At 43.8% G+C, this 24,588-nt stretch overlaps 1 protein-coding gene across 1 annotated transcript; it reads right to left on the bottom strand.

The window, feature by feature from the left end:
• Positions 1-637: 637 nt before the first annotated feature.
• Positions 638-23,105, bottom strand: eif2ak4 (eukaryotic translation initiation factor 2 alpha kinase 4). Its single transcript, XM_086181757.1, has 39 exons — positions 22,712-23,105; positions 22,518-22,633; positions 21,690-21,792; positions 21,430-21,603; positions 20,670-20,750; positions 20,429-20,571; positions 20,260-20,360; positions 20,024-20,181; positions 18,836-19,374; positions 18,320-18,435; positions 17,614-17,768; positions 17,105-17,535; positions 16,960-17,032; positions 16,783-16,872; positions 16,569-16,691; positions 16,151-16,255; positions 15,973-16,036; positions 15,813-15,892; positions 15,587-15,688; positions 15,456-15,506; positions 15,134-15,370; positions 13,855-13,930; positions 13,374-13,495; positions 13,118-13,167; positions 12,175-12,343; positions 11,528-11,644; positions 11,373-11,438; positions 11,109-11,279; positions 10,876-11,010; positions 10,438-10,545; positions 10,027-10,155; positions 7,678-7,764; positions 7,425-7,537; positions 7,286-7,344; positions 6,908-7,011; positions 6,622-6,690; positions 4,940-4,984; positions 4,001-4,116; positions 638-2,087 (listed from the first exon to the last, which is right to left on the bottom strand). The coding sequence occupies exons 1-39, from the start codon at positions 22,841-22,843 to the stop codon at positions 2,030-2,032; spliced, it is 4,968 nt and encodes a 1,655-aa protein (XP_086037883.1). The 5' UTR covers positions 22,844-23,105; the 3' UTR covers positions 638-2,029.
• Positions 23,106-24,588: the final 1,483 nt, after the last annotated feature.

Below are 24,588 nucleotides of genomic sequence, written 5' to 3'. Positions count from 1 at the left end.
CGTATTTATCCGTTATCTTTTTTTGACCTGGTGTCCACCGCATCATGTGATAAGGGGATATAAAAGGGGAGCTTTCCAGTGACTGTACGCATTAGTACACGTTACAACATCGCAGCATGTTCAAGAGATGTTAGCACTTTTCTTTGGAGCCAGTGTTTTTTAAGAAATCCCACTGTGGGATTCTTTGGGGGGATAAAACCCCTAATCTGGGATTTGATCGGCATATCAAACACACCGAGATGTTAAACCACTCAAGAGAACGCGCTGTTGCAGGTGGAGGCTTCGTACCAATCCGATCGACAGAATCTGATGACGAAAGAGAAGTTTCCACAATCCATCGACGGTTTCTCGACACACGCACACCATTCTGATGCCAGAGCTTTGGTCGAATTCACTTTCTACCCAAGTGTTTCAGTAGGTTTTGTCTGTTTGAATCATGACCACGTGCTTTAAAATGAAGCGGTGACTGTTAAAGCTTCCCGATTCTTTGTTCTCTTACGTGTAAAAAAAAAAAAAGAAAAAAAGAAAAAAAAGTAGTTTAAATTAGTAGAAGAGTACCTTATTTATTTTTTCACATAGCTTTATTTATTAATACTCTAGTTTGAGGTTTTTTTGTTTTTTTTTTCTTGACAAATTGAACTTTGGTAGCCAAAGCTGCTGTACATTTTAGACCATTTACCATTTCTATCTGCTATATTCAATACAACCTTATTTATTTCACTGTTGCAAACCTTGTAAATATGTTTCCTAGATGCTGAACTGTAACATTTACACTTATTTTGAGAAATAAATGTGTGAAACAACACTTTGAGGGATCGCAGCTTCAATGAGGCTCGAGTGCTCTTGAGATTGGAGGACTAGTTCAGGGTAAGTAAACCTCTCATCTACCCAATGGCCTCATAAAACTCAGGAAAACACAAAAGTGAAGCAGACAAGCGCTGCTGATGGTTGTTTTGACTTGTCCGTCAATGCTCGCTCATAAACCTCCAAGATGTGGAAGCCACCTCCACCCTCTGGAGGATCAATAAAGTGAGCATTAGGGGCTGTTTCCCAGACGCCAAAAGCAGGGTTTTTTTTTTACATTTTTTCGACACACACAATATCTGAGAGTATCGGCATTGTATTAAAAAACAAAAAAGGTAGATAATGAAAGTGTCTCGTATTACCAGAAGTCATAAATAATATAAAGTACTTATAGTTTTTAATTTTAAATGACAGGTTATTGACTTCATAATGAAACTCACCATTTTGTATAATTGGTGAGCACGTGTAAGTCTACGTGATAAAATTATCTTAGCATCATCAGAAAATAAGACATATTTGTTCATGTGAATAAGAATTTGTAGAAGTCCTTGAATGGATCCTTGTGGTACGCTCCATTTTATACATATATATCGATAAGAAACAAATACTGCTCTTTTTCCTTCATGTACTAGTTAGCAAACTTGGTGTATCAAATTGGAAATCATTTTATGATTCATGGTCTCGAATGCTATAAAAAAAAAAAAAAAACGTTGCTAAATGTACGTCAGAATCAAGATATTTTCTATTAAATATACAAAACTTCCCAGCAGTTCAGAAGTTTAAGCTAAAAAGGTGGAAAACGTAGCAGGACACCAGATCACACCACATGGGGGAAAAGGAGGTTTATTCCTACTTTCAATCCATCCATGGTTAGAAACGCAACATTATTGTATTATTACACATGAACTTCAATAAAAAAGCCCTTTTCTTTCTAAGACTAAAGATCAATTAAGGCAGTACTTCTGTCGAAGGAGGACCACAGCACACAGGAGATGAGATGGAGTGTGATTAAAACAGCTGCCATTAAGCAGGGCGATGATGATGATGATGATGATGATGATGATGAGGAGGAGGAGGAGGAGAACGTGTTTCTTTGGGGCTCAACACTTTCCAAATGTTCCAATTATTCTTTCAGCACATTCTTCAAGTTCAAGAATGAAAACAAGAGTTCGCTAAGCCTGAAGCGAGGCGGGAATTCTCCTGGATCACTGGACCACCTTGATTCTCACAGTAGGGTCTTGTAGTAGTCGTCCTTGATGCTGTACAAAACCACCACAGCCACCCTGGAGCAGGATAACAGGCTTCAGTTATAAAAATGTAAAGAACATTAAAACAACACCAACTCAGTCCGGAGCTAGCATTTTCCAAGCAATCATTTTTTTCAAGGAGTATATTTAAATCCAGGTCTATTTCTAACCTTGAAATCATAATCACTTTCCTCCTAAATCCCATTTACTTGATCTCAGTGAGTGTGAAGCCCTCGGGATGTTTTGCCTCTGGTTTTGCTGCAGGTGATCTCACGCACAAGCACAGACACACACACACACACACACACACACACACACACACACACACTCATCTGCCTCACATCCAGTACTAACACCCAAACAGTTACAAAAACATCCCTCGAATACTTTCATTGTTTCCTCGCTGAGACTCTTTTTTATCAGTTGAGACTTTTTCCCCTTAAATGGCAAATCAAACACGCAGCAGAGACAGGAAATTAAAACCAACTGCTCTGGTGAGGCAGACGGGAAGCCAGAAAGGGGTGGCTTTGATTCTTTTCTTTTTTTTTCCCTGTAACAATCTCAGTCATGAAAGAGAAAATCCCTCTCAGAGCTGATCTCTACGGGTATTCACTAGTGTCACAACAGCAGAAGCTCAAACACAGAGGCATCGAAGCATCTGCTGGGGAGCTTGGGAATATGAACCGCTCCATCCACAATCTCAGAAATGGAAGTGAAACCCACCCCCACCCCCTCCTGCGATCTCAGTGTCAATCAACTGCGGCGTTAAAGAGGCCAGACATCAGAGGACCAAACAAGGCAAATCCTTCTCCAGATTTCACCTCAGGAAATGGGATCAGCTGAGGATTTAAGGTTCTGCAGGGCCCTAGTTATCTGCTGAATAGCTCCCTTTGAAGGAGCGACTGCTACTGTTACACCTGGAGTGTGTGGGCTTGGTCAAGGATTTAGGGTGGCAGCTGCCTATAAAAAGAAGTCTGCCTTTTTAAGTGGTATTTAATGCATTTCACCGTTTATTTTACCGGGAAAAACAAGGGAGCGAAGGATGGAAAGAGAGGAGAAGGCTGCGGGGCTCATCTGCTACAACGTCTATTTGTTCAGGAGATCCGCCAACAGGACCTCGCTGAAGGGGCTCCTGTACATTCAAGCAGCCCAAGATTTTGGAAAAATGATCAAACTGGTTATTTTAATGTTGCAATATCATTTTCGATCAGGTTACTGTGAAAACATGAATATGACTGTGATGCATGTCAGGGCCTCTGCAAAAGTGCCGAAACTTCCATTAAAAAAACCTGTATTTTGATACATTTGGCCACATTAGAAATTTTGATTGAAATGCGATTTCTTTTCATTTTACCATGAAGGATTTTTGCAGATTTGGATGTGGATAAAATCATATGATAAAAATGTAATTTGGAGCCGCACACACAAGCCCCAGTGCAATCAATTATCGAAGACAATGGCGTGCTAAGACTTTCACAGACAGGGCCGTGACAAAACAGATGCGCATTCGACCAACTTTGATACGTTCATCATTTTAACAAGTCTATTTATGAGAATCAGTTCTTTTTATTCATGCACAGCAATGTGGCAACTAATTAAAAGCTGATGATTTTCTGATGAGGACTGTTAGAAACAAAACACAAACCAAAAAAAAGGACAAATATTCATTCTCCGCCGGTGCACTCCGCATGATGATGACGACACTAAAATCATAGTAATGTGTGTAAAATATTTAATTTAATCCATTCAGTCTGGGCTGCAGTTGCCAAGGAAATTCTGGTGAACTCAAACCTCTCATCATATCTAGTGACGTTTCTAGGAAACTGAAGAAAAAAAAGAGTTTCGTACAGATATAAATGATTCAGAACCACCCGGCTTCAGATTCTTCATCTTGTCTGCAATCTGCGAGACAACAAAAGCAACCCAAACCCCCTCTGGCCCCACTGCACCTTTTTGATATTTTGAAATGGTGGATCTCATCACAGATGGACTTCAGGTAGCGCTGCTTGGGGAGACGGGACAGCAGGGTCTTCACGCTGCTGTTGAACTGCTCCTCGCTGTCAAACTGTTGGGACGAGGTGAGGACGAGGTTAAAAAAGTGAAGGCGAGCTGACCAAAATGCCACACTGGCATCCCAGAAAGCCTGGTACAGTTTAGCGGATGCAGCCTGTTTACTTGTCATTTCGTGTTTATTAACAGGCATCAGAATTAGAACGAGGAATGAAAGACCTTTTTCATTTGCAGTATATTTTTGCATGTCAAGAGCTGTTGAAAAGCAACACTGAGTTTATAGATTTCCTTGTGTGACTGAGGGTAATTTACTCTATTTAAAACAGGCCTTTCCTGCTGGCCTGGCTAACAGAGGACTGTCATGCGTCTGCTATAATAAATGTGCTTTCTCTGACACGTGCTGCGAGGAGCTGCCTGTATAGGTGGCCACCTCATTTACGGAGACTTTTGCTTATATAACACTGTTGTTAAAAGCGTTTTTCATCTTTCAGTATTCCTTAGAACAATATAATTAGTCTTTTCTCTCAGGAAACTTGTATATTACCAGCGCAGTCTTGGTCAGCAGTTTGGAATGTGAATATTAACACCTCTTCAGTATGCGTTTTGTTAACTGTAGTGCGCCTGTGTGGACATGTGAGCCCTATTAAAGTTAGAGTACTGTAGCAGGTCTCCCTGGCAGTGGAAAAAGGAGGCAGGGGTGTTCCCTCACTCCGCTCCTCATCAGAGACTGCAGTAAGGAAGGAGACGGGATCCCCTCTTCCTGTCTAGGTTCTTGACCTGTAATGGCCATTTCTTTCCACCCCCCTCCCCTCCCATCACCAGGATGTAGCCTTTTATTAACTCCACAGTGTTCTTGAAGAAGCCAGAAAAGAACAAACCTCCAAAGACAGGAAGTTGATCAGTGTTTCCTTCTGCAGGTCCACCTGCGGGACAGAAAAGACACAGTGTTACACACAATGGCCCCTCAGCTTGCATTGTGCATAACACAAAATAAACCTATATGAAGAAAAAAAATCATCTATTTGACCACATGGCAGTAACAGACTACACACAACATTAAAAAAACAAACTAAGATTAAAACAATACTCACAAATTCAACTGGACAACAATGTAACTGTGTCTGGAACACGCAAATTTAGTTCTGTTAATGTGTTGTGTGAGTTTGCAGCATGTTACTGTAACATGCTAAGTTTGCAGGGTGTTACTGTAACATGTTGAGTTTGCAGCGTGTTACTGTAACATGCCAAGTTTGCAGCGTGTTACTGTAACGTGTTGAGTTTGCAGCGTGTTACTGTAACGTGTTGAGTCTGCAGCGTATGACTGTAACGTGTTGAGTTTGCAGCGTGTGACTGTAACATGTTGAGTTTGCAGCGTGTTACTGTAACATGTTGAGTTTGCAGCGTGTTACTGTAACATGTTGAGTTTGCAGCTTGTGACTGTAACATGTTGAGTTTGCAGCGTGTGACTGTAACATGTTGAGTTTGCAGCGTGTGACTGTAACTTGTTGAGTTTGCAGCGTGTTACTGTAACATGTTGAGTTTGCAGCTTGTGACTGTAACGTGTGAGTTTGCAGCGTGTGACTGTAACGTGTTGAGTTTGCAGCGTGTTACTGTAACATTTTGAGTTTGCAGCGTGTGACTGTAACATGTTGAGTTTGCAGCGTGTTACTGTAACATTTTGAGTTTGCAGCGTGTTACTGTAACATTTTGAGTTTGCAGCGTGTTACTGTAACATTTTGAGTTTGCGGTGTGTTAGTCTAACATGCTGTGTGCTTCCATGTCTTGTCAGATGGAGGTTTTCTTAATCTGCCCGTGTTTTGTCCATCCAGATGTGCTTCATACTGTGGAGTGTGTTCAGCCCTTACACCCACTCTATGTATGCACTATTTCACTCAACAGGTTGCATAATTCTTATCATCACAACATTACTTCGAATTCCACTTTCACTGGCATGAAAATACTTCATGTCCCTCTCACAGGAAGCGGGTAATTGCCTCCTGGGTCTATCTGAGGAAAGGGACTTGCTGTGGTCCAGTCTGACTGACTGACATGCTGACATGCAACAACAAAGACTTACGGGGCTGCTGAATTGTTGAGCAGAATCAAGGTGGTCACGCCTGTTAGTGTTACACGTCCGATAGGATCCAGGCCCGAACAGAAATGACGAATAGTATTTAGAGTACGCAGCGGCGTGGTAAAAAAGACAGGGATGATTTACTCCTCGAATATCTCACCATAAATCTACAACGCAACCACAAATAAAGTCAATATGGCAGCCAACTACCCCCCCACCCAAGACACACTGGCTGCCTTCTGTGTAGTGTTTCCTTGTTCTGTAGCGACTGGAATGGATTCGTAGCCGTCTCTGCCTCCATCAGGGGATTTTTGCACGAGGCCAAGTAACTATAAAAGTCCTGCTCCCTGTGATGTTTGCTGTTTTAGCTACCAAAAGCCTTTCCCTCACTCTGCAATTTCACACAAGGATTCAGGAGATAAGGTGGGAAAGCAAAAAAAAAAAAAAAAAAAAGGGGGGGGGGGGCTGGACAAACGAATTACTTACTGCCAGAACCTCAACATCATTGCTCTTGTTCTGCAAACTGCTCGAGAGAGCCTGTAATCTGGTTTGGATCTGAAAGATGAACAAAGTAAGAAATAATCAGACGGGGCAGGGTGGAAGAAAATAATAATTGCTTCCATGGTTGAAATGAAACGGCACAAACAATCAAATTATTTTCACATGCGCATTGTTTTGGGAGCAAATCATCAACGACTGGACCTGCGGGAAAAGCTCATTACTACTTTGACAGTAAACAAGTCCCCGAGGACAGCGGGCTGCTGGTGTGGACCTGAGTCTCATAGCGCCGTCTCACACTGGCGGAAACTTTCTCCATGCTGATGACGTTGACGTTCATGTTGATGGTGGTGCTGCCACCGTGCTGCTCTGAAGATCCTGGAGACGGAAAAGAGACAATTGCTATATTTTATCCAACAAAAACAGAAATAACACACGCTTCAGGTTTGTGTGTGTGTGTGTGTGTGTGTGTGTGGTTACAGCTTATCCTTCTGTAGCACTAAATGTACGAAGTGAATCTAAGAAAAAAAGTTACATGTAAAATCTGTACAGAGTTTCACATCCCATCAATAAAGAACACAAAAACAGTGAGAGTTAAAAGACTTACAAACATGCAGTGTGAGCTGCGCGAGGAGCTAATAATCAAGAGTACCTGTGGTGTTGAGCTGCGATCCTTTGGGGTTCTGGAGAGACATACTTTCAGATATTTCCCTGCAGGGACACAAGGACAACTTTGTAAGGAACATCATTCACAGAAGTCTGAGTAACACATTAAACCCGAATGTCTTTACCTGATGTTTCTTTCCTCAAAGAATTTGGTCCGGTATTTCTGAATGATGTGGTCCACCAAGTCCGACTCGGGAATTCGTTTCTCGGACTGTCTGTCCTTCTCGAAGGATTTGACCTGGAGACAGAAAATTACTTACACATGTGCGACTGTATGGGAGGCACAGAAAAGGCTCTCACTTGTTGTTCAATATGGTTTGTTCCAAAATTTCAAACTCAACATCAGCGAGATCTGAAGGTGGGAAAAAGGTCAGTTACCTTCACGTAGTTGCCCTCCTTGTCAGACACCATGGCCATGCAGGTGATCCCAGCCAGCCTGCAGTGGTCCATCAACGTCTCCTGAGACTGAACACACACACAAACACACACACACGCATGCGCACACGCAAGCGCACGCACGCACACACACACACACACACACACACACACACACTTTGACCAGTGGTTCCATTGTAACTCAGTACGACGATACAGACCTAAAATAAAGATTATTTTTAATTTTTTACAACCCATGGAACTCTTGACCCAGTGACTGCTAGAATGACGACGTTGGTGGCGGGATTTGAAGATGCTGGTCATAGATCAGCAAAAAGTGCTGACTGATTGAGTTGATCGAGATTGATTCCTGACTACTGGCAATTTCTTCAGAATGAGAAGGACGTATATGGAGAGTATTTGATGGCTTGGAGCTGCGTTGGACGATGAAGAGAAAAACAGAATGGGAATTCAATGAGGAGTGCCAAGTAGTATTTAACTGCAGACGATGAATATGACTTCATTCATGTAGTTTTTAGTTTGTGCCGTTTGTGTTTTTTGTATTTTTTCCTACGTTCCAAATCACTATTATTTTTAATATTCCTGTAGTTCAGTCATTCACTAAGGATTTGATGAGCAGTAAATACAGATGAACTTTTTTGTGTTTATTCATTCACAAATTTTTAATAAATGATTAAAAAAAAAAAGCATTGCATGAACATGAGAGTGTAACAGATACATAAAGATCCAAAATCTAAAATGATATCTGGTCTAACATCATGATATTGATCTTTTATCAATAAACTACTCAGCCCTACTGACCAGGCACTTAAGTGGATCAACTACAAAAGAATCATGAGCAAAATCTGTTGACAATCACAGTATTAGAAGGCAGCTTCCCACTTCAGTGAGGATGTTGAGGTGCGACTGCAAAATCGATTTGGACCAGAATTTGGACTGGAATGAGAAAAGCATGCGCTGCTTCGAGAACCACGACCGAAACCAAAGTGTTCTCAGGTCATTTTCAACCTTGACATCGTGTGTACAGCTCTCATGCTAGTAGCTGCTGTGTATAACAAACCCTGCAGTGTTCCATAGTTGCGTGCGTCGTGTTAAGCTTTACACCCCCCCCCCCCCCCATAGCGTCCTCACTGAGGAAAGACCTCCACTGAACGGTCTCCTGAAGGTGAATTCAATCTGCAGATTTGGACTGTAAAGATTCCAGCGTGTGAGGTTAACACCGATGAGGACAAGAAGCTCTGAATAAGCTGCAATCAACATCCCTCCTCTACATGCAACAATCAACAAAAACACACACACGCTTCACGATGTGGAAAGCAGTGCTGCTTGTTTCCAGCCAAACCCAACATTTCCTAATTACTTTTAACGGCAAAGGGAAGGCGGCCAGTCATTTTATGTCCCGTGTGGGTACAAAAGACAATGACAACCATTAGAGCAAACATTTAAATAACACTGGAGAAAACACGGGGAGCTCTAACATGAGGGCCCGGTGCTACGGCAACACGGACACAGAGCTGGGATCAGTTTGTCACATAAACAATCAGTTTCTCGCGTATCAAAACAAGTGTATCAGGTGGCTGATAACTGAGTCCACTACTGTAGAAATAACTCTAATATTTTGTCCCAATATGGCCAGCGAGCCTCCCCGAGCACCAAGCGCAGCTCGTTCCCGGGGATGTTTACTATTTCTGATCCTGTGGCGATAAGGGTGTTGCTGACAGATAAGGAGCATTTTCCACATTGTTGGGGGGGAGGGGCGGAAGTCAGGTGTTGCCCTCTGTAGGGGGGGTGAGGTTACTACAGGACAAGAAGTATGGGTGGGGGCATTCAGGAAGCAACTCTTTTACACAATGGTGGATTCCTTTAAACTATTTCAGGAACATCATGTGGCTGAGTTCCTGCTGGACTTTGTCATGCACGGTGTTGATCTGCAGTGTTGCTTTTGCATGTTGACAAGCAAGAAGAGAGGATTTTTTTCATACTTCTATTCGGTATTTGTGCAAATTATCGCTCTAATCTTATGTTTCCGATAAGCATTTCTTGAAAGCATTTTGCAAGTTTGTCACTTGCAGGTAATATCAACAAAATAATGGGCATAAACAATAATAATAAGTCAATTCTAAACATATGGAAGAGTTTTCTGGCACTCACGCGGTCTTGTTTCTCAAAAACTTCATGCATGTGAATGTAAGATGTAAATAAAAAGTTGGCTAATACAATTCTAACAACAGGCCAACATTAAATGTAGTTTTCCACCAGAGAAGGATGATTTAACAGACATACTTGCAAATTAAGCAACAGTTTTTCGACATTTCCACAAAGGCCACAGACCTGTGAGACGTCGTAGGCGATGTCTGCTGAGACGCCAGCGCTCCACAGCTTCTGGACCACATTGATGGCTCTGGACATTGAGGAATGTCCCACTGGGACCACAAGCACGTCACAGGAGCTGATTGACGGCTTAGAGAGAAGGAGCAGAGATGATCGAGCTGCCAAACTATGAAGGATGCAAGTACACTCCATCCTATATGCAGTCGGGTTGAATTATTTTACACGGTATCCAAATTAAAAATAACTCCATGGTGTCAAGAGTCATAATGATCAGAGCTATTAGCCGGTTCCGAAAAGTGCGGGTGTAGCAGCTGACTGCTGTAATTATCATTAAATATGAACGTTAGGGTGACGCTCCTTCAGGCCAGTCATTAGAAATGTCAGGTGTGTGTGTGTGTGTGTGTGTCTTACTGGCTCCTCCATGCTGGCTACAGCAGCACAGACTTTATCCAGGGCTACACTGGCTCCAACAGCAGAGGGGACCGGCACTGTGGACGCTGGCCCTCGAAACTCCAGGATCTAGCAGGACGGACAAACAAAATCCATGTGAAGACACCAGGTAGATAACATCTTCAACACGGCATCACACGAAGACGTCATATTTAGATTACCGCACATGTATAATATTTTTAAGTGGAAAATTCAAATCCATTCTGCACTTTTGCCGCCCCCTACTGGCAGTCATAACTCTAGCTGCTATAGGTGTAATCAGGTACAGCATGTGTACACTTGCGACTCAGGGGCTTGATTTTAACAAACACAGAATGTAAAACATCTGCAATCCAGCTTTAACATACAGATATAAGTGCCTTTGCAGGTCTGAAGTGTGGATGTATGATATACAAGTACCAAGTGGTCGTAGCGTCCTCCAGCAGCCACTATGTCTGGAACGGTCCGCTTACGCTTCCTGATGAAGGCCACAAACTGAAAGATAACCCCAGAATGGTGCTGCACCTTGTACACCAGCCCCAAGTTGACCACCACCTACAGAGAACATTAATCAGTGTCCAAAAATGGGCGAAACCTGCACGGTGGATTTATTTCAAGCTCAAGTTTCCCTGATCCTACAGAATCAAGCTGACCTGAAGCTTCACTCCCAGTCTGCGCAGCAGGAGCGTGACCTCCTCCAGGTCCTTGAGGCCCTGCTTGGCCAGCTGGGTGACGGCTGTCTTCTGTTTGGTGAGTGATGTCAGCAAGGGCACCAAATCCTGCAGATTCCCCTTCTGTTCTATGTACTTGTACAATGTCTGCAACTGGAGGGATGAGCAGAGATCTCAGTGTGAAGCTGCTGCTGCTGCTGCTGCCGCAGGACCAACTGATTATTTTTGCACCCAGCAGACACTTACGCTGCTGGTTGACAGAGAAAAGTTGCAGAACTTTGCCTCCACCTCCCGTTTGGTCAGCTTTTCACTCTGGGGAGCCAAAGAAAGGGGCCTTATTCACTTGATGACAGAGAAGCAGTAAGTTTTATGTCTTTGATGCATGTGTGGTGAGCACTGACCATGGCGTCACATAATATGTTGGAGGCCTGGCTCAGTTTGTCCTCGGGGACTCCGCTGTGGAGGAGGATGGCCTTCAACAAGCTGGTATGGTTCAGGTAGATGTTATAATTCCTCTCCTGCAGGCACCAAACACACGTTCAACCGTCTGCGCAGCAGCGACAGTCAACAGCACTTGTGTACAGTGGATAATGACTGTTGCACTCTCATTCCATCTGACTCATATGACTAAAAAGCCTTCGCACAAAGAGGTGGGTGGTGGAGAGCATCGGGAACAGGATCTGAGGGAGGTGACTGAGTTCATGAGACGTGTTGGGAGAGCTGCGACTGGAGACTGATGCAGCACTGGGAACTGTGGGCAGGAAATGAACTGTACTGGGAGGGAGGAGAGGAAGTGAAGCAAGCTGCTACACAACAGATTTACTATGTTACTATACTAAATAATAAGCACAGTGTAAAGCTCATGCTTTGGTATGTCAGGAATGTGAGTGGGAAAGGAAATAAACAACAGTACAGGTGGAGAGGATGCGTGTGAAAAGGGATGAGAATGTATCACGCCAACAGAATGTTCTGTGTTCAAGTAAATGAAGGTGACAGCACAGGACACACGAGTGGATTATCACAAATACAGGCCGGCAATGTGTGCAACCTGAAGAGCGGGGAATTCCTGGACAATTTCCGAGATGGTGTAGATGGTCTCAGCATCTGGGAGAAGGCTGTTGGTGACGGGTGTGATGATGTCGAAGGCGCACTCTAGAAGCTCCCTAGGGTGAGCGCGATCCGGCTTCCTGGGACGGAACACGCGTTCGATGCTGTACCTTAAAAAAAAAAAAAAAATGGATGAAGAAAAACATAGACACACATAGAATTCACACGTGTATTTATTCTCTGCATAAATTGTATGACTTTTTAATGATACCAAACTTTGGTATATAGTAAGTGGAAAATGGAAAATGCACTAACTGTAGTGAATTTTACTCATTTCTCAGTTTTTAAGCCCCATTATGTAGCTTTGCTGTGCAGCAGAACTGGCAGAGTACCACACTACTAGATCTGCTGTGGTTGTGTAAGCGTTCAGAAGAGTCACCAGTGGTGCATGCGGGTCTTGTTTTCCTCCTATTTGCTTCATCCGTGAATGAAAATTGTTCTTTAAGCACCAGACGCACAAAATCTAGTGGCTTCATTTTCATTACGTTCAACTAGAAAAGGTCTTTCAGAAAAAAAGACAATCCAACAAGGAAGAGTCGTACCAAAGAGTTAATATTACTGATACACTACAGTACAGTACATTACATTAAGAAATAACTTTTTTTTAAAATTGAATATTTGTACATTTCCTTATCCATATTGCATTTTTCCATATTTTTTGATGAACTTTTTTCTTCTGCCGTGTTGCAGGAGATTTCCCCCTTGTTGGATCAATGGGGACATTTCTTACATTACAATGGCAGTAAAAAAGAACTAACCGTAAGAATGAACTGATATACTTTTCTAACTTAGCATTATAACAGCGTTACGCTTAACAAATGATCATTACCATTACTAATGCCTCATTTACAAACAGTGAAAAAAACAGAGCACTAAATCGTTACCTCTTCAGATGTGTTAAATTGTTCCGGGCCACATATCTGGCAAACGCCATCTACGGTTAAAAGAGAAGGTTTTTTAATGACAGTCACATCAGAGCCCTCCAGGCTGTAATCAATCATTGTGTCCAGCGTTGCAGTGATGGCGGCTGATTGTGTGTGTCTGCATGTGCTGATGCAAATTGTTGTACAATTAGAGTTTGCGTGCCAGCGGGGACACCTGTGTGTGTTTTGCGTGTGTTCTGTGTGTGCCCTGGCTCACCCGAAGGTCATAAGGCAGGGTAACCAACATGCCGCTGTGGTCCATGAAACAGGCCGGCTCACTGCCCTCACAGAACTTCCTGTTTCTGGGGAGGAGCAGCGGCGTCTGGAGGCGCACCGCACCTGATGACAAACATCACATGTTGCTGCAAACATCTGCATGAGATAAAATGACCCTAAAAGAAGTGAAGCATGTGAGCAGATACAGACGGCGCATAAACAAATAAGTCCAGCTGGACATCATCAGTAGTGTGCACAAAAACAACACTGGCACCTGCAGCGAATCTGTGCTGCCCAACAGTGCGCTTATTGTTTAGCCACCACTCACTGGAGCAGATGTTGGGGTCCCTGAAGCCGGCTTACCACAGGTCAGGAGTCTCATACGCACAAACACACACACACACACACACACACACACACACACACACACACACACACACACACACACACACACACACACTAAACAAGCGTATTGTACTCACTGTGCTTCTTGAAGATCCTGGTGATTGTCTCATACACATACTGCTGTAATTTGGCACTGTTGAAACTGAAGCTGCCCTGGAGGAAGACCAAACAAACAGCCTCTGTTAGGGATCAGAAGACATCGATTAAACACTAACAGGCCTTCTGCTGCTCTTTTACACACACCAGATGAGCACGGAGACCAGAGCGGTTGACATTCGCATGTCTGCAATGACATCTGAAGTAAAGAGACGGGAAACACCTGAGAGGAAGCCAAACCACATTAGAACAGTAATGATGGGGCCTGATAAAAGTACTAAAAACTATCAAGTCTCATGATTAAAACATATATAAAACAGAGGTGGTCAACTTTTTCTACCTCAAGAATCACCAAATCCTACGTGTGAGATGCCAGGGCCCACTAAAAATATATTTCTGACCAATTTATCACATTTTAATCTAATAATCTATTTGAAATATGTCAAAGACATCCATCAGAAACACTATTATACAGGCAGGAGGTCCTGGAATTGGATAAATAAACTGAAAACAACTAATTTTAACTTTATGTGTGAGCACTTACTCTTCCATTATTTACAACAGTGTTTGTGGTTCACTTGCCAAACTGAGTGTTTTAAACTGTTTGAAGACGGCTTTTATATTTCTTATACAGTTTAAACAAATACTTTCCATCCAACTTTTAGATTCATACTCTAACATTGCAAAATTATCTAAATTTCCTTGCAAAAATTGAACTGCAACACAAAAGCATTTCGCGATGCATGACCCACCCATGGGCCACAACCCAGTAGTTGAGAAACATAAATCGATGTATTGTATGCTTCCTTTCAAGAGGCCTTTACATTGCCAAGTATGATAAATTGAACATACATCTTCAACATACTGACTTTTGTCAGTGAAGAACATTAAATGCACTTCAAAGCTAAAAAAATAAAAATAAAAATAAAAAAAATCAATGCATTTGTTTTCTTTCTCAGGTTCAAATTTCTAATCTTTAGATATGTGACCCTGGCTTCTGGCTTTGTGTGAAATGTGGTTCTAATATTTTAATCAAAATAAAATATGCTCCTGTCTCACTCCATCCACCAGCAGCCCTCAGTGCTCAGTCCTTTATCATTTAGAACAGCTCCATCTTGTGTCCCGCTCTTGCTATTTCCCTGGCGGAACGTCCAAAAGGGATTAATAAAGTAATCTGTCTGTCTGTCTGTCTGTCTGTCTGTCTGTCTGTCTGCTCACACTGGTGCGTTCAGCCACATGTACACACAATCATACTCGTACCTTGTGGAGGTCAATGTCGTAGGTGAAATCCATGACCGGTGTGGTGGTCTGTGCGAAGAGCTGGCCCACCATGGTGCGGTAGGCCTTGCCGTTGATGTTGGCCATGGTGTGCTGCAGCACCTCGTGCAGCTCCGACTCCTCCATCTGGGGCGGAGGGAGGAGTTCGCTCTTCAGCAGCTCCTGGGCAGTGGGTCGCAAGGCTGGGTCGTGGTTTAGCAGCCACTCGATCACCTTCCTCTGACATGAGTGAAGAGACGAACAAAGGATGAGTGACGAGAGAGGAGAGTGGAGTAATGCACCTGTCAAAGTGTTGCTGTATCACCTTTGTTCCCTGCTCGTAGGCGGGGAAGTCCACGGGGAAACAGATTTGCTCCTGTAGACAGAAGAGAGTCAAACTACTGCACAGGCAACACTGCTTCTCATGATTACTCCCAGTCGCACATGTGAATGCACCTCACGTAGCTGGCTCAGGACAGAGATGCGCTCTGCCCCGGTGGTCATCGGCCGATAGGACATCTCAAACAGGATGATGCCGAGGCTAAACAAGTCCACTTTCTGAGGTCAGACAAAGAGAAAACAAAGAAATCCAGAATTAAAGCAGAAGAACAAGCATGGGTCACAACTGCATGAGGTTTCCAGTTGACGTTCACCTGAAAAAGTAACAACAACTGGGTCTTACTTGGTTGTAGGTGGCTTTGGTATTACCTTGGACTTCTGGACTGACATAGAGGGCGGTGCCAACCATGCCAGTCATGTTACCTGAGCCACGCAGGAGAGAAGACATCGTCAAGGAGGATTGTGAGTATTAGACTACGTGTGAGTACTGAAACTCTTTTCACCTGTTGGGTCTAGCCTGGGCGTCACTGCAGAGCCGCTCTCCTCCACCTCCACTTTCTCTGCAGCCTGGTAGACAAAGACAGCTTGAGCATCTAAATCACTTTCTTTTTTTTTAATATTTGTGTCACTTCGAAATTAACAGTAACTCCATTGCTAGCATGACAACAGCGTGATGCCTACCACGTTAGCCGGATGGTCTGTTGCTAGGCCAAAGTCTCCAATCTTCACATGATCCTGCGAGTCCAGGAAGATGTTGACGGGTTTCAAGTCCCTATGAATCATCCCCTAGAGGAGAAGATGTATCTGCTCAAGTACAGCTGATTGAAGGAGCACGCCAGCTTGATGGGAAATATGATTATTGACCATCATTTTTAGAGCTAGACAGGTAGACAGATAGGCTTCTCTTCTCTGTGTGCATGACAGAGCTCCAGCACCCCATTGCAGCTAACCTAACTAGCTGTCCAACTGTCCAGAGGGGGTCTGGGGGGTATCTAGCACTTAAAACGACGGACAATACGTTTATTTTCCAAAAAATGTTGTGAGAAAATGTTCTCCCTGTGGTTTTGGGAGGCTAAAAACATAAACAAAACAGAAATACCTGCTCGTGGATGTAAGCCAGGCCGTCCAGAATTTCCCTGAAGAGTCTCCATAACCGATTCTGGTCCTGATGCAGGCTGTGGTCGATTGTGTCTCTTAAAGTGCTCTTTTCACAGTATTCCATCTATCAGGGTCAGAAAACATGAATCGTTACTAAACAAGTAACCAAAGACAGAGACGTACTGGTACAGCTGGAGCCCTGAGGTGATGCCTACTTGTATGTACAGGTAATGTGCAATGAGGGGGGGTCGCTCCATGTCTGAGCTCTCAGTTGTGTCGGTCGCCGGCCTTTTGCTGGACTGCACCTGTACACAGACGCACACGCCACGTTTGTTGCACTGAGTTGTACATTACTACTCAAACGAAAACGTAATGAGGTGAAACATCCAAACCTGTGACATTTCGTCTGTGCTGTCATCGCCATTGTCAAAGATGATGTCACTAATCGAGTCACTATCTGATGGCCTGAATGGAAAAAAAAAGATGAGCTTGTGCAGGAGCCTTGATTAAGTTACTGCCACTGAAACTGAGACTCACAAAAAAGAGGCACCAAACACATCTTCCTCATCATCGTCTTCATCATCACTTGACTGATGTCCACTACACTTGGCGCTGGAGGACTTCTCAATGGAGGTGGACCATTCCACTGAGCTAGACAGGGCGGGAGGCGGTGCCAAGTCCTCTGCATTATCAGGGAGACCAAGCTCGTTGAGCCGCTGTGGAGGGTCCCTGTTTTGAGGCGTCCTGTGAGTGATGCTTTGAGGCTCCAAGCTGCTATTGCTGCTCAGGATCCCTCCGGATGGCATCTCGCTGCGCTCAATCCACGCGTTGTAGTAACGCACGATGTTCTCATGGTTTAGACGGGAGAGCAGCGTCACCTCACCTTTGATGCGTCTGAACTGTTTACTAGCGGGATTGACCTGGATACGCTTCACAGCATAGTAGCAACCGTCGAGGTTGTTCTGGACCTAAAGATGGAAAAAAATAGAAGATATCACACGATATTCCAACCATGCCGAGACCCGGTAAAAAGAAGATATAAATACCTTAATCACAGCACCGAAAGCTCCTTTCCCCAGAAGCTGAAGTTCCTCAAACTCACTGAAGTAGCGGGAAAACTGCCTCTGCACCCCAGAGCTGAACGGAGCATTTAGGATGTGACTTCGTGGGATAACCGACGAGGCAAAGTCCACGGCTAGATCTGAGAGACGGAAGACGGATAAGACAAACGACTGTGGATCATCCAAGCCGGCAGAACTCTGCTCCCTCTCACTATTTATACACATCAGCTGAAGATGTACATACAGAAAATGGAAACAACTCAACTGTAATGTCATCAAATGCAAAAATCCATCAACAATAATCTCGCTGAAAAAGGGAAGTTATGGTATTATGGTGTTGTATGGTCCTGCGTCCTATTTCCTTATGTGTGGGCAGAAATGCTTGTTTTATGAATGGAACTGTTCCAATCATGAGCGATAGCGAGTTGTTGGTTTCCAGCTTCTCAAATGCGAATACCTGCTACATTTTCAGACTTTTTTTTTTTTTAGACTGAACGATTATTTAACTGTGTAAATCTGTCATCATTACTCCAAATTTCATCAAGTATGTTTCATATTTGTACTGTTCACAAGGATTCCCATTAGCTTCCACATTCACTTTACAATCGGTTCGATCCACAAACAAAATAAAATAAGATAAATAACTTTTTTCTTGCTATTTCTTTACAAGTAATCACAAACTCAAAATCACCTTCTGGGCTGGTATCCTGGCACTGCGGCAGGTTTTTAGGTGACGGAGGTTTGAGGAAAGTGTGGTCCAGGAGCTGCTGTGGGGTCCAGCGTTCAGCATCATTCAGGCACACACACCTGTAAACCAGCACATGTAAGAGATGTAAACTCTGGTATTGAACTGGAAAAGACATTAAAAAAAGCAAATCAAAAGCATCAAATCAAAAAGACTGAAAGTATGGATTTAGAGGTAAATCTGTCACAAGCATTTTTATTGCACTGCTGGAACCTTAAACACAAGCGATGTGTGCGGAGGGACCGCTTCCTAGACACCAGGACCTAGACAGTAGTTTTCTTGCATTTCTGCAGACTTCATGATATTAATAACTTCCCTTCTTCTCATACACTATTACCGCACAATAACATCTCAATAACTGTCAACCACTTCAAATCTCTGCAAAATAATTTGAGAAATCGAGAAACAACAAAGGAAACCACTGAGGAAAAAGTGACTCCTGTGGTATGAAACCATACATACTTGCTCAGGAAGTCCTGGAAGTCAGCAGGCAGGGTGGCAGGCACCGTCACTGGATACTCCCTCACCTCCCTCCCCTGACTCAGGGCCAGCAGCATCAGCCCCAGGTTCCACACGTCCCCCTTCTTGCCTGTTTTGGTAGGCATCACTGTATCCTCAGAGAAACGCACATGTGGCTGCTCAAAAATATCCTCTTTGCAGATGTCTGAAAACCTCTTTGACAGGCTGTAATCGGTCAGTCGAACGTTCCCCTCGGAGTCCAGCAGCACGCTGGAGGCCCCCAGCTGCTTGTGGACCACAGAGTTGCTGTGAAGGAAGTCAAGAGCAGCCAGCAGCTGGGCCGTGTGATGGCAGAGTTTATCCAGGGGGACAGGGGTGTGACTGAGGAGGCTTTGGTTCAAAGTGACCCCGGCTACATGCTCCACCAGCAGGTTCACCACCAGGCAGTCTTCCTTCTCACTGGAGCTCAGCGCCTTGTAGTGCACCAGGTTTGGGTGCTCAAGTCGAAGGAGGGAGTTGAGCTCATTTTCTGCACCATGGATCTTCACGGACATTCAAATACAAGCACTTTTAGGGAAAAACTGCGGGACATGGCTTCCATACATTTTAAGCATTGTAAAAACAATTTTTGGTGAAATACACTGATTTATCATTCTCTCCTAGAAGGTAGGTACCCTTCTCAAAATGAATGTTAGGGGGTGGCTTGTGTAACATACCTCTGTCATATATACTTCTGTCCAAACAGTCTTTGCCTGCGTTACAACTCAGGTTGTGCATCAAATTCACTTTGACAAGAACACTTTGAATTTATGAGACGATGTAGTTCGATTCAGACACACAGTCAGAACTGCTTTCCTGATGTGGGGCAGGGATTCGTTGTAGCACCTTCAAACTTGACAAGAGCAACTCCTACCAATCCCAGCTGACTTGGTAAGATGAGGAGGATTTCTTCTGGACAAACCAAGATTCTGAACCAGAACACATAACGGAGAAACTGCAGGTCCTGGAAGCTTTGTAACAAAATGGAGGTACGCAAACCTGCATATCCACTTCCATTTATTACACCAAGCTAACTAGGAAAAAAGGGCTCTTATCTGGCTGTGAGGAGAAAAGCAAAAAAGCATATCTCCCAAAAGTTGTTGTGTTCCTTTAAGCGACATAATAACAATGACAGGGTCCTCTTGTACTTGCCTGCTTTTTACAGTTCTCAATCTTTGTTTTCTCTTGGCTGGTGAAGAACTTGCCCATTTTCTTGTTCCAGCGCAGTGACCACTCATAGATAACAGCAAAGTCTCCCGTGTTGGCCTCAAACCCGTAATAAACATTACGGCCGAGCCTCTCGCTCACCCCTGCAGGAAACACACGCAATACAAATATACAAAAAGCCAGTTTAAAGCCCCGCATGCATCGCCTCGGGGATCTCTCACCTAAGTTTTTCCCTCTGTGGACGACGAGTTCTCCAAAAGTGCTGCTGTTGAAGTGAAGGAGCTCCTGGGAGCGGTTGTTTTCTTCATTGAGTGTGTCACGTCTGGCGAAACGGCGAGTGTCAATACACATCCTCATCACGGAAAGCATCTCAACGGGTGTGTCGTGTACCTGTGACGCGTGTTTGAGGTAGTCCGACGGCGGTTAACAACTCCTCTCTTGGCGTCTGGCACTTCAAACGGAGCAGCGCCTGGACTGGGGGGGCTCCGTCCTAGCACAGCGTTAGCAGGTTGCTCCATGCTCTCCAGACGCTCCTGTTAGCCACACGAGACACGTGCATGAAAACTATCAGACGTGATACATTTCACTCAAATTTCTGTTTTTCTCTTCGTTGTCGTTGGACACCTGGCACCTGTTTAGCCATTTCCTTTCGTCTCCTTTCCTCACGTTTCTCCTCCTCTCTTCTTTGGATTTCAGCCATGATTTGTTTTTCCTAGAAGGATGAAAACACATCTGCTGCTCAAGTTCACTCAAAAATTAGTAAAGGTTTGACATTTTGAACACAGAAATACAATCCAGCAAAGGTTGACTGGATGACAGGTAAGAATAAAACTTTCCCTAAAGGAGACGTCAGACAGAAAAAAATCTATTTCTTTCTGTTTGTTTTGTGGAGAGGAATTTTCATCTTTTAGCATGTAGTTATTACATCTAAACTAAATTGTAGAATTTCTTCCTTATATTTAAAGCTTATTTATTAATTACATTTTTAAAAAAAAATTTCAGAATGTTGATGTTAATTATTCTTTGTGAACACGCCTGACAAAATCAGCTCAACTGGTTCACGTCCATCCACTCACATCAGCCAATCACCTCCTGTCAGCTGACACGCTACAACCAATCACAGCTATGCATGAATGAGGGAGGAAATATTCAAACACTCAAGTTCATTCTGCTCGCCGAACTAAAACATCCAGCTCCTCCTTTATATGATGTATATGCATTTTTAGTTTTTCAGCATAGCTCATGTTTTTTTTATCCATATTAACTCTGGCCTATTTGTTGTCTTTGTGTTACATTTATGTTTTCTCCTCATCTATTGGCTTATGTGTGGGACTCGGGTTGTCCTGAGAGCATCACGCTACGGATGAAGACTCTCTGTCTCTGGTCCTGACCATCTCCTCCTCCTGCTTGCGCTGCTGGTCCATCCTCTGCTGCTCCTCCAGGTCTCGTTTCTCCTGCTGCCTCTGCTGGTTCTTCAGCATCTCCTCGTGGAAAGATCGCGACGGAGGTTTGTTGTGCTCGCTCAGGAATCCCTGGATGTGGTCGGCTAGCTCGTAAATCATCACCTGGTTGGAGACGTGGCTCGTGCAAGTTAACCAAAGTTCCCTATGTGTTTGTTTGTTGGTGCGCGTGTGCGTGTGTTCATCCTCACCTCCCCGCATCGCACCTCTGCCAGCTTGGTGAGTTCACTCTGGAGGTTTTGGAGGTTTTCGTTTGAGAGACCTTTGGCGTTCTTCAGCTCCAGCTCCGGAGGCCTGTTGGAGAGGAAAACACTTAATCGGCTGTCTCAGAATCTTTGCACCATCTTTCTAATCACCTGAGCTCATTGCAGGTCCTTTCAAATAAATATCAGCATATTTTCATGAAAAATGTCACCATTTTGTACTAAAATGAGTTCATACAAGTTTTAAACATGCTAGATTTTGCCTTTTCAAAAATATGATAGTGTTGGGACTTGTTTTGTGTTATTGTTCCACTTTGCTGTCAATACAAATCAATAAACATTTCAAAATAAAATGGAACTGCACTCAAGTTACAACTCAAAGGTGAGTTTCTGTTGGTAGTCCCTCTGCCCAAGTTTCTTAATTACATCCAAAAGTAGTACAACTTTGAAAAGTAAAATCTACTGATTTGTCATTGATCTCAGGGATACATATTTAGTTTCCACAATTTGTATTATTTGTCCCCCTTGTTCATGGTTGCCTCAAGTGGAGCCCTGAGAGTGTAACTTAAGAAAATACACTTTATTGTCACTGAACCATGTAATGTTCAACTCTCGGATGTGTAGCTGGTTTATATTAATTAAATTCTTATGTGTTGTGAGTTGTGAAATTGTCTTAGATTACAGCATGAGCTCGACTAAGCCAGGGAAATGGGGAAGTCGCACTGAGAGGCGTGGAACTCTTTGCTCACTGTGAATAAAGTGAAATGCAACTTAACAACACTGGCCAGAGACACGCTGTCAAAGGTCAGAACTCACACATCTGGGTAGGTGGGGGGGCATTTGACCTGCAGGTCTACGGTCACGTAGCATTCCTGACCATTACTGAGTCCGCTGGGCCGCAGACAGAGATGCACCTCTGGAGATCGTTTCACCTGAAGAAGGAGAGCACAGCGAGTCTAACTGGCTACAAAGATACGGCACTACCGCACAGCTGCTAGCACGTGCGCTACCTTCCACGGGTCTTTGCTCCGCAGGTCCTGGAAATCATCTCCAAAGATAGACGCAAGCGCCTCTAGTTCGTTCTCCTGCTGGACGGCGTAGTCGTCTGACCCTTGATCTGCTGGAGGTTGCTGACTGCTCATTCTTCTGCCTCGTCTACATGGCAGTCCTCCTCCTCCTCCTCCTTCCGCTCCCCCTGTCCCACCGTCAGAGGGGGAAACCGCCGTCGGGCCGGAAATTCACCGCCGCCCTCCGCTACTCCTCTATCCCACTGAAAACTCGACTTTTAGCCCTCAAACGGTACTTTGGGAACGAAGAACTTCACGGTGTCGAACCACGAGAGCGACAGTAGGCGACGACCAAAACAATCTACGCGCATGGCTGTCGCGAGCCCCGTCGCATGTGAAACGTCATCTTTTCAAATTGCTTTCTCAAAGATGGCCACTAGAGGGCGGTAATTCACTAAACTGGTGCCGAGCGGAGGGGGCAGGAAAAACGGGTCCATTGATAGAAACGCGCGCGCGCGCGCGCACACACAGACACACACATTAAAATGATTTACATTCATAGTGGACAGCCTAACTTGGACTTCAGAAATGTCCGCATTTGGACTGGCCTCTGGTCTCCATGACGACCAGAAGTTGTGATAAAGTTCATGTTTGTACAGGCAGACAAACACACACACTCAGAGGAAAGAGACAAGCATGCATCAAAACATATTAATTTGTTAAAATAATTAAATGGAAAAATAAAAGATTCAACATCAGTGGTAAAAGTGTTCAACTCAGGGTGAAATGATTCACGTGTTGGGTGTATTTCACAGTTTCAGGTGAAGTTTGATGTGTTTAGAGTGAAAACATTCAGGAAGTTTACAGAGGTGTTTACATTTTCGGACGATGAGTGAGGTCAAGTAGTGGTTGTGCTTAGAGACTGCTGTTTGCATGTGTGTGTGTGTGTGTGTGTGGTGAGGACAACAGCCATGTCGCCAGTCGAGCCCTCAGCTGTGGATTCCCTCAATCAGAAGTCAAAATGTTTTAGATTCGACATTCATGCTGAAAAATAAGTTGTTTGTGAGACAAACATTTATGAGACTTACATGTTTTCTTCATCAAGATAATCTCTACTAATGAACCCCCACTTTTATGATGCGCAATCATTGGAAAAACGAAGGTGAACGTTATGAAAGAGCCGCATCAGAGACGAGCGACTTCAACACGCTGCTGCCTGGGGGATGAATCTACTGTAAGGCTCTGTGAATACGCCAACAGTGACTTAGGTGTGCGTTTGTGTGCAAAGGCGTAGCTTGAGGCTCTCAAAGGGAATAGCACGCCACCGACACGTTGTAATTAAATCAAACTCTCAATGATATGATTAACAGAAATATATTTATAGCCATCACGTTACGAGAGGGTAGTTTGGAATAAAAGCCTGTTGATCTGCTCTGAATTTCAAGCATCCAGAACTGACATCATGGGGGGTATTTTCTCAGACTTGACAAAGCTTCCCCAGAGACAAATGCACGCCGAGTGGTGCTTAGCGATGGACCTTTATCGGTTTATTAAACTTTCTTTCTTTGTATACGTCTTTACGCATTTAATAAAGACAAACTCTGTCTATTGCTTATCATACAACCCTAATGGATGCCTCCCACCTCCTTGAATCAAAAATCTATCCAGGTCTTGTGTTTCTGTCTGTGAGATGCCTCTACTGCATCCGTATCTATGGAGAAAGAGAGGAAATGCAGCTATAAATAAGAAGTTGTGATATCTTGTGAGGCAGGAGGAAAAGAATGCTCTCACATTCCTGCAGCTATGATATAATCTAGCCATTACATACTCTCTTTACCTCAGTCTTCCTCTCTCAAAGGCCTGAATCCAAATGTTTTGGG

This window comes from Aulostomus chinensis, chromosome 17, assembly GCF_037954235.1.
Source record: "Aulostomus chinensis isolate RoL2024-O1b breed Wild chromosome 17, RoL_Achi_v1.0, whole genome shotgun sequence".
Taxonomy (NCBI): Eukaryota; Metazoa; Chordata; class Actinopteri; order Syngnathiformes; family Aulostomidae; genus Aulostomus; species Aulostomus chinensis.
The sequence above is the reverse complement of the archived record's forward strand: the minus strand, read 5'-3'. Positions and strand labels throughout refer to the sequence as shown.